This window comes from Palaemon carinicauda, chromosome 1, assembly GCF_036898095.1.
Source record: "Palaemon carinicauda isolate YSFRI2023 chromosome 1, ASM3689809v2, whole genome shotgun sequence".
Classification (NCBI taxonomy): Eukaryota; Metazoa; Arthropoda; class Malacostraca; order Decapoda; family Palaemonidae; genus Palaemon; species Palaemon carinicauda.
Genome location: NC_090725.1, coordinates 49204654 through 49215692, shown reverse-complemented (window position 1 = coordinate 49215692; position 11039 = coordinate 49204654). Strand labels below are relative to the sequence as shown.

The 11039-nt window shown below is 45.0% G+C and overlaps 1 protein-coding gene across 2 annotated transcripts in view; it reads left to right on the top strand.

Annotated features, from left to right (window-relative positions):
* The first annotated feature begins 2013 nt into the window (after positions 1-2013).
* AcCoAS (acetyl coenzyme A synthase) overlaps positions 2014-11039 on the top strand; it is a 180513-nt gene continuing 171487 nt past the window's right edge. For both annotated transcript variants that reach the window (XM_068381058.1, XM_068381052.1), the window contains exon 1: positions 2014-2430. In XM_068381058.1, the coding sequence (XP_068237159.1) occupies positions 2120-2430 (311 nt within the window). In that variant the 5' untranslated portion in view covers positions 2014-2119. The remainder of the gene's footprint in view (positions 2431-11039) is intronic.

Here is an 11039-nt window from a genome sequence, read left to right as displayed (position 1 = left end):
CTGACGGGGCCATCTGCGCTCAAGATAACTGCAATTCCCCTCAGGCCAGCAGGAGTAACTCTCCTCTGCGACACCAGCACCGGCCGCCCACATCCCTGGATTCCGGCTTCCTGCAGAAGAAAAATATTCGACATCATCCATGGACTTTTACACCCATTAGGACGCACCACTGCTCGCCTCCTGTCTGAAAAGTTCATCTGACCAGGGATCAAAAAGGACGCCCGGGAATGGGCGAAGACATGCATCAATTGCCAGACAAGCAAGATAAGCCGTCACACCGAATCGGGGATAGGTGATTTTCCCCAACCGAAAAGATGTTTCGGTCACATCCACATCGACGTTGTGGGACCTTTGCCGCCTTCTGGATCTGCTCGCTACCTGCTGACAATCATCGATCGCTCCACGAGGTGGTTGGAAGCATCACCGATGACCGAAGCTACGACCCAAGCATGCGCCGAAGCCCTTTCGTCAAGCTGAGTGAGCAGATTTGGCGTTCCTGACGACATCACGACAGACAGAAGCCCCACTTTCCTGTATGTTTTCATCCGTGTCGACGCTCATCGACAGCCACTAACCAGACCCTATCGAGGCCCCTACCAAGTAATCAAGAAAACGACAAAAGCCTTCCTTCTCGACGTGCATGGCCAAGAGGACTGGGTCTCAATAGACCGCGTGAAACCGGCGTTTCTCGAAGGAAGCGAGACTGCCTCCGCGGGACCTGGCAGATCCAGAGTGCCACCTCAAAACAAGGCGCCCAATGAGAAGAAAAGCAACAAACGACGACGAGAGGTAGCGATCCATATGCCGACGCGCCCCTCCGTTCAGGAACAAGAGGAACCCTCCGACACCCGAAACGATACGAAGACTAGTCTCATCAGCCCTCTATGCCGCCTGATGTCTTGGGGGGGAGGAGTACTTGTAAGGACATCGCTCCCTCCGTCGTCCAGCATTCTCATCGAATTCTACATTTCATTTAAATTCTCTTTTCGCCACACTGTGGTTCACTGTATATATTTATTCCGCTCCCCCAGAGCTACAATTTTATGTATTTATCATTTCGCTACCTATTTCTATTGACTTGTATTTCAAGCATTTGTACGTGTGAAAAAACACACATATTGTGGCGGTTAGTTCAAGCCAGATTGGCGCCTGCGCGCATGCGACTTTTCCGTCCGCACCTTGTATTATATTCTCGCACATGTTTGAATAAACCATCAGTTATTGTTAGTAATAGCTCGTCTCACTGTCCTTACAATCCTTCTCTTTATTTCTCATAAGCTATAAAAGCCATACATAGTGGTTTGTCATAGGCCTACTCTTGATTTTTTCATTATGTGGTTAATTACGTGGATGTAGTCAGTTGCTGAATACTCGCTTCTAAAACCGGCCTGCTCTCTTGGATAATTAAAATCTAGTTGCCTTTCTACTCAGCCGATAACGCCAGAAATATAAAACTGTTCAGTACATTGATATTTTGGTTGGGCGGCATCCTGAACCTGATAAAAAGAGTGACCAAGCAAAGGGGTCTGCCCCCTTCTTAATACTCCCACTTTCTTCATCCTTCCCCAAGCTTTACCTTCCCCTATTCCCCCAAACCTGAGGCCCGATGCCTCCTGAAATAAGAAAGAATTATTGACATTAATTAAAGTGGCTGATATCCTTGATCCTTTATCCCTTACCCTCACGCAAATCCTACAATAAAGGTGGCTGATCATCCCTAACCATATCCTTATCCCATCTCCCCCCCCCTCTACCTACTACTTATCTGTCAGTGAAAGAAGAAGATATTTTGGTACTCTCAATTAATCTACATGTAGGACATATTAAACATTTTATTACTATGATATTTTCAAATATACATTTTTCATATCTGTATTTTGTTAAAAGATGCCAAATTCTGTTAAGGGTCCAGACGAAATTTTTGGTAGCCGAAACGGAATGAAAAAGCGCCATATTCGAGCTGTTTTGGCTTTAAAAGAGCCAAACTGACAACCTTGGTGTCTTTCCACAGAACCGTGTAGCGGTCGGCTCGGTATCTCTGTGCCTCAGTGACTCGGTCTCATAGTCCGACCAGTCAGTCTATGTGTGTGTTTATCTGAGTAAACCTGTGTATACCAAAATGTCAGGCGACAGCACGCAAATTTTCAATCCGGCCGATAAAGTGGCCAAGATTGCCCATTGTTCCTCAATGGAACAATACAGAAAGATGCACGAAAAGTCACTGAAAGACCCCGAAGGGTTTTGGAGTGAAATAGCCAAGGATTTTCACTTCGAGGAGAATGGCTTAGGACAGTTCCTCGATTATAATTTTGACGTGGGAAAGGGCAAGATCTACATCAAATGGATGGCCGGAAGCAAAACCAACATCTCCTACAACTGTTTGGACCGTCATGTTTCGGCCGGGAAAGGCGAGCAAGTGGCATTTTATTGGTGAGTTCAGACATTTCATTTACAACTACTAAAGGTTGTTTACCTCCTCTACACACACAGTAGCGGTATACCGTTAAAGGCTTCCTTCTCTCCCGTTAGCTGTTACCCAGTTCTCTTACTGCTCTTTTAAACCCAATTTTAGGACGCATCTTTACTGTCATATTATTGGTTCTTACTTAACATGTTTTCATGTTGTAAAATTTCCATTTTAAATCACTGTCATGATGAGAAAATGTATGATTTTATCATAAGACCTTATCATTCATTATGATAATGTTTGGATGTCAACATTGATTTTATTGAGAAATTTTTAATAATTAGACGACTATCATTTGGGGTTTAACAACTATATAGTATCAGTGATGCAAATTAGGATATTGATAGGGCCATGATTTTATTAAAATTATCGACCTATTAACAAGTACATATAGAAATTATGACTGCATTTAGGCAGTTCTGAAACGAAGTATAATTAACTGACATCCATTTGTGATGTTAAAAGAAGAGAATGCAGTGTGTGTGTGTGTGTGTATATATATATATATATATATATATATATATATATATATATATATATATATATATATATAATGTACAATATAGGCTATATGGGAATGATTCATAAACAATATTAGATAAACTGAGATGCATGAACTTATTCATAGATATATACATATTTATGTTTTGAATATGTACGTCTTCACACACATAGGCTACATTACATGTGTGCGCATTAATATCCTTATATATATATATATATATATATATATACATATATATATATATATATATATATATATATATATACATATATATATATATATATATATATATATATATATATATATATATATATATATACATATATATATATATATATATATATATATATATATATATATGCATATTAAGTATATATATAATATATATATAATATATATATATAGATATATATATTACTGCTACAGCTACTACTACTAGCTAAGCTACAGCCCTAGTTTGTAAAACAGTATGCTATAAGCCCAAGGGCTCCAACAAGGAAAAATGTCTCAGTGAGGAAAGGAAATAAATAATCAAGAAGTAAAGTAATAAATAGATAAAATAAAGTAAATTAGGAATAGTAACAACATTAGAATAGATCTTTCATATATAAACGATAGAAACTTTAAAAAGAAAAGGAAGAAAAATAAGAATAACGTCACCAAGTGTACCCTCAAGCAAGAGAACTCCAACCCAAGAAAGTGGAAGACCGTGGTACAGAGGCTATGACACTACCCAAGACTAGAGAACAATGGTTTAGTTTTGGAGTGTCCTCCTTGAAGAACTAGGCCTACTTACCATAGCTAAAGTGTCTCTTCTACTCTTACCAAGAGGAAAGTAGCTACTGAACATTTAAAGTGCAGTAGTTAACCCCCTCAATCAAAAAAGAATTGTTTGGTAATCTCAGTGTTGTCAGGTGTATGAGGACAGAGGAGAATGTGTAAAGAATGGGCCAGACAATTTTGTGTACACGTAATTGAAGGAAAGTGAGCCGTAACCACAGGGAGAGGTCCAATGAAGTAATATCTGGTCAGTCAAATGACCCTATAACTCTCTAGCTGTAGTATCTCAGTGTCCAACTGGTGTCTTGCGCAACCTGTATTACCTAGTAACTTTGAATAAAACAAATCGGGATACTGTACTAGCATACATATTTAGTTGTTCCGTAACTGAATACAAACCAACACTATTTACATGGGGTAATTACTTTGGCAACAGCCGATGACGAGCCATAAAGTTTTAACGAGGGTTTCCTACCCCACCGCTAGTTAGCGGGGGGTAGGGAGGGGTAGCAAGCTACCCCTCCCCCCTCACACACACCGGTGAAGATCCACTTTACTTCTGGCTCGGGAAGAGAACAGACCTGTCTGTGCTCTCCCTCGCTTTGACCGCCATATTAATGTTTTTTGCTTTCTCTCTTTTGCAGTGTGTGTGAAGTTGGCCTCTACTGACAATGCGTACTTCGCTCAGCCTTAAGTCTTGCCTTCAGGCTCAAAGGAATGGACATTTCCTCCTCGCTGGAACTGTCTTTTCTCATACGGAGTTACGAACTTACCTGCCCTCAGTCGGAAGTGAGACCTCCTCCTTGGAACGTGGTTCAGGTTCTAAGGTCTCTTAAGAGGCCTCCCTACGAACCATTACGCCAGGCTTCTGATCGCCACCTTACCTGGAAGACGGTTTTCCTGCTAGCTCTGGCCTCGGCCAAGCGAGTCAGTGAACTGCATGGTCTCTCCTAGGACATCGCCCATTCAAGGGGATGGGGGGAGGTAACGTTCAGCTTCGTCCCTGAGTATGTTGCTAAGACTCAGAACCCAGGAGTGCAGGACCCTAGGTTCGACTCTCTCCAGGTCTCGAGTCTTCGTTCTGTAACAGATGACCCAGACCATCTCCTACTGTGCCCAGTCAGGAGTCTGAGGTTGTATCTCAAAAGAACAGCTGCAGCCCGCCCCCAGGTGCGGAACTTGTTCGTTAGCACCGGGGAAACGAAGAGGAGGGTCACCAGGGATACCATCTCGGCTTGGATCCGCAAGGTGATCCACCTGGCCTTGAGTTCTGACCCCCCTCCGTCACGGCGCCCTAGGGCGCATGATGTCGGGCGTTGCTACGTCCCTAGCCTTCAAGAAGAACTTTTCGGTGACGCAGGTCCTGCAAGCTGGGGTGTGGAAGCGTCAGACCACCTTCACGGCCCACTACCTGCAAGACGTGACACACAGACGGCTCGATACGTTTTCTATTGGCCCTGTGGTGGCTGCACAACAGCTGGTCTAACCTCAGGCTCTTAATTGGACAAGTAGCAGAGGGTTGAGGGCATTGTTACCCGGTTTTAGTCTGTGTGAATGAAAAGATCTGTCTGGCCCTTTTCTTTTCTTCATCCTCTCCTCCCTTGGAGAAAAACAGCATCCTGGGTCCTTTGCACAGCTGACCTCGAACCTCTGCAGGTAAGCCATGGTCCCTTGTGTTCCTAGTATTAAGTTGTAATACTGTCATGTCCCCATACCCTGACGAGGTGGTATTGGGTAGTCCTAGCCTAGATTTCCCTCTAAAGAACTCCAGGTCAACTTCCTAGGACATGTCACTGCTCACCTTGACACACGACTTACATAGGCCGCAGCAGCCCCTCAGCTGTCTGTGAGGTGCAGGGGCCCCAACCCTTGAGTTCCTTTATGAACTCGGGTTAGGAGCCCCTGGGCAAGCCAAAGCCAGTATGGCAGGGGACTTACCTCCCTTCCTAAGGGTTGTCACCCCATGTAAATAGCGTTGGTTTGTATTCAGTTACGGAACAAATGACAAATTCGTAGATAATTTGTATTTTTCCTAACGATACAAACCTTAGCTATTTACAGTTATGTGCCCGCCAGCCCTGTCCCCCAAGATAAGTCCTACCTCTAAGTAAAGTGGATCTTCACCGGTGTGTGTGAGGGGGGAGGGGTAGCTAGCTACCCCTCCCTGCCCCCCCCCCCCCCCCCCCCCCCCGCTAACTAGCGGTGGGGTAGGAAACCCTCGTTAAAACTTTATGGGTCGTCATCGGCTGTCACCAAAGTAATTACCCCATGTAAATAGCTAAGGTTTGTAACTTTAGGAAAAATACAAATTATCTACGAATTTGTCATATTACGGTGATTAAGAGCATTGGATCAGTTTGCAAGTTCAAAATTCACAACTAATGTATTTTGTTCTTAGATACAAAATCTTGTTTTTTGATAGGAGTATCTTTTTAGCCCAGCTAGAACTCTACTGATAAGATTCATAACCAGGTGTTGGTATACTGACAGGTGACAGAGATGTTCCTCCCCCCCTCCCAGGTTGCTTCATTAGCATCAATGAGCAAAACACATGACCATAGTGGATTGTGGAGGACCCAATTTGTTTTCAGCTTTAAGATATTACAGACATATTTCCAGCTCGCCCAATTGGCTGTTTTAATTTCTTTTATTAACAATAAATGTTGAGGGCTTTGCAGTTTCCCTATAACTGTAGCTGAACGAAGGTTTCTGCGTTCCTGCCAACATACACTTTTTGTTCCATTTTTAATAGCATTCCAGCTGTTTATTCCCTCACAAGTGTGGACTAGTGACGACGATGTACAGTGCATCATAACAATGGCCTGAAACATTGTTACACCGACAATAGAAGGTGAACAGACAGTTACTGTATGCCATCACCTATGCTACACCTTCATCTCTCGGCGCTAACAGCTTATCCATGCTTTCATCGGTCTTAGAGCACGCTGCGGGTGGAAGAAAAAGGAGCTTCACCCTTCCTTTTCGTCTTATGGACGAAAAGACCTTTGTTCGGTAAATGGAATACAAACCACGCTATTTATTAGGGGTATTACTTTCGCCGAAGCTGAAATGACGAGCCATTAAAATTTAGTGAGGGTTAACCCACACCGCTAGTTAGCAGGGGGTAGTGGGGTAGCTGGGTACCACTCGCACACCGTTGATTTAGCTCACTTTACTTTTGGCTCGGATGGAGAGCGGTTGTTTCCGCTCTTCCTCCTCACCTATTCTGGACTGCCATAAATTTTTGTCTTTTAACCTACTTTTTCTTATATATATATATATATATATATATATATATATATATAATATATATATATATATATATATATATATATATATATATATATATATATATATATATATGTATATATATATATGTGTGTGTATGTATATATATATATATTATTATTATTATTATTACTTACTAAGCTACAACCCTAGTTGGAAAAGCAGTATGCTATAAGCCCAGGGGCTCCAACAGGGAAAATAGCTCAGTGCGGAAAGGAAAAAAGGAAAATAAAATATTCTAAGAAGAGTAACAACAATAAATATCTCCTATATAAACTATAAAAACTTTAACAAAACAAGAGGAAGAGAAATAAGATAGGAGAGTGTGCTCGAGTGTACCCTCAAGCAAGAGAACTCTAACCCAAGACAGTGAAAGGCCATGGTACAGAGGCTATGGCACTACCCAAGACTAGAGAACAGTGGTTTGATTTTGGAGTGTCCTTCTCCTAGAAGAGCTGCTTACCATAGCTAAAGAGTCTCTTCTACCCTTACCAAGAGGAAAGTGGCACTGAACAATTACAGTGCAGTAACCCCTTGGGTGATGAAGAATTGTTTGGTAATCTGTGTTGTCAGGTGTATGAGGATAGAGGAGAATATGTAAAGAATATGCCAGACTATTCAGTGTGTATGTAGGCAAAGGGAAAATGAACCGTAACCAGAGAGGAGGATCCAATGTAGTACTGTCTGGCCAGTCAAAAGACCTCATAACTCTCTAGCGGTAGTATCTCAACGGGTGGCTGGTGCCCTGGCCAACCTATATATATATATATATATATATATATATATATATATATATATATATATATATATATATATATATATATATATGTATAGAAATTTTGCAAGTTTTCTTTTCATTGTTTGTGCTGTGCGTGTGTTACATATACGATGGGTGCTCAAGACTCTTGCGCGAGGCCAGGGAACCTTCCCTTCCGACCTCTTTCCCCCTTGTCCATTGGTCTTCCCGTCGACATATAACTATCATTGACTTGGCCACCGCCGCAGGGGAATCGTCATCGTTTGGACCCTCCTCGTTCAACTGTTGTCTTCCATTTTCCCTCTTCCTACCGGAAACATGGATTACTGAGCGAAGGGAGTTTGGTTGCTCAGAGATTGACTATGTTCTTTCTTTTTTCAAGACCGTTCAATTTTCATGGGCCTCCGACAGTGTACTAACGGGGAGCACCTTTCCCGTTCGTGGGTTAGGTTGCGCTTCCGATTGTTTTTCTCAATTATTTAAGTGAAATTATAATTGTTTTTAATTTTAACTTTTCAGCTTCTTCTCAGTGGGGAACACTTCCCTTCGGAGGATCAGTGGTTCTCCCTATTAGTATTTTTTAGCTGATTTAAATAATTGTAATTCTTGTTTTATTACAGTTACTGTACTCTTCGCCCTCCTTCTCCTGTTGATGTCGACTGGGGAAGGGAGGGCGCAATACTTATTTGTTCCGACACAGATACAAACCTTTGCTATTTATTAGGGTATTACTTTCGGCAACGCTGAAAAACAGCCAAGACAATTTTAGTGAGGGATAATTACCCCATCCGCTAGTTAGCGGGAGGGGGTTGGGGTAGACTAGCTACCCCGCTCACTCACACCTGTCGGTTGAGTAACCACTTTTTACTTTTGGCTCGGTAGAGTGTGGATGTGCCGTCTCTCTCTCCCATTAACAAATTGCCTTGACTTTGTTACTTTTTCTTTTTCTTTTGTGTGTGGATATTGTCCCGCTATGCGGACATGTCCTGGGATTGAGGACCGCCGCTGCTGCACCTTCATGTCGTCCTTGGAGACAAACCCAAATCCTTCATGCCCGGCTTGCCGGGGAACTCATTGTTTGCTTGACAACACCTGTTCCGAGTGTAGGGAGTGGCCTGCCTCCCAGTGGGAGAGGTATGCGCGTAAGAAGAAGAGGAAGTCTAAACACGAATCTTCGCTTTCAGGGTCTTCCTCGAAATCGAAGAAATCGCAGGCTTCTGCTTCCTCTACGCCCAAATCTCTGCCTGAAGCTAATCCTCGACCAGGCCCTTCCGGGGTACGGTCGAGTAGTAGCTCAGGGCTTGTGACTCCAGGTCAATCCTGGGGGATAGACGAGGATGACGACTCCCCTAGTGAGTTGGTTCCTTCTCTTCCCCCAGGGAGCGCCTGTTCCTTGCCATACCTTGGGTCTGGTTCCAACGCCGAGGAGTTAGCTAACCCACCAGGGGCGGTGGCAGGGCTCTCTCCAACTTGGGCTTCCCCCTCGTGGGAACATATCTCTCTTTCACGAGAGAAGATTGCCTCTGTGCATCGGCAATCTCCTTACGCTTTAGGTTCTCCTCCAGGGGCGGAAAGAGAACCTTGTTATAAGCGTAGTTCTCCTTCGGGCGAACTTTCCCCCCCTGCGGAGGATTTATCTGTCGATCTTAATCAGTCTCCCCCTCGGGCTGAGTCTGTTGTACGTTCCTCTCCGGAGGTTCGTAGAGTGGAGGGGTGGGTAACCCCTCTCCACCCCGGGCATTCTCCTCCTCGGGTTGTGAGGAGGCGTCTTTTTGAGCCTGCTGGGTCTCCTCACGTTGACCCTTCGGGGTCTCGTGACGATCACCCTTCGGGCTGGCATGATTGTGAGTTTTCGGGCTCTAGTCATGTAGATCCCGCGGGTTCTCTTGACAGCAGGAGTCCTTCGGGTCTCCGTCGCGCTGAACCTTCGTGCTCTCGCGACTTGAAACCTTTGGGTTTCTGTTACGCTGAACCCTCGGGCTCTCGTAACGACGGTAACGTTGGACCTCTGGGTTCTCGTATCGTCAGTCACGCCGATCCTTTGGGATCTCGTGACAGAGGAACCTCGATTCCTTGTTACGCTGGGTCTTCGGGGTCTGGTAACCTGAGTTACGCTGAACCATTGGGCTCTCGTAACTAGTCGCGCTAACACTTTGTGTTTTGTGACAGAGAAACTCCGGTTTCTCGTTGCGTTGCTCCTTCGAGTTCGCGCAACACAGTTCACGCTGAACTTTCGGGTTCTCGTGACCAGAGTCATTCTTATTATGACAGAGTTTTTAAACTCTCGTTGTGTTGATTGTTCGCGCTCACACAACATAAGCTATCGTGAACCTTTGGGTGAGCGTAGCAGTGAGTTCTTTCAACAACGATCGACTTGGCGCGCCATATGCACGAACAGCCTATTGCTCACCATGCGCGCAAACATCCTGTTGCTCGCCATGCGCGCGAACATCCTGTTGCTCGCCATGTGCGCGAGCAACCTTATGCGCGCCAGGTGCGCGAACAACCTCATGCGCTCCAGGAATGCGAAAAGGTGCGCGCGATCTCCCTTCCGCCTACCAACAGTTCGGCGCAAGAGCGCACGACCATCTTGGCGCTGACAATCAGTCTCTCGAGCCCCTTGGGCCTCAACAGAGACAACGGTCGCCTGTGCGACCGAGCCCAGATCCTATCCCTAAGGGTAGGCCTGTGCCTATCTTCCCTGTAGGGAAGCCTTCATCAGACAAAAGGGTTAGGGAACCTGCCCAGGTTCCTAAACCCAGGGAGCAGTCCTTTCCTAAGGACCTTCCCCCTAGTTCCACGGGAGCCCGTGACCCCCCGTGGCTTAGCAACTTTTTTAATGTAATGCGCCAAGCCATGAAGGGAGGCGTTCCCCGCTCCCAGTCCTTAGGTGATATACCTAGGATTCCCTTGTCGCCTCCTCTCTTCCCGGGGTCCTCTCCTCCCTCTGATCCTAGGAGGAGGTCGGAAGTTTCTTGCACAGGCGGGCCCCTCAGGCAAGGGGAGACGATCATCCCCTCGCAAAAGACCTCTGGAGGAGATTAGGCATGAACCTCACTGTAGCCCCCCGCAGTTCAAGATGCCACAGGCCAGGCCCAAGGGGGAAAGGAAAAGAATTCGTACTTCAGCCCCCAAGGAGGATAGGGTTACTTACTATGGAGACTTCTTCCCTTCTTTACCGGTTGAGATAGTGTCTAATGAGGCACGACCTGCGACCGGACGGGATTCACCTCGTAAGGCAA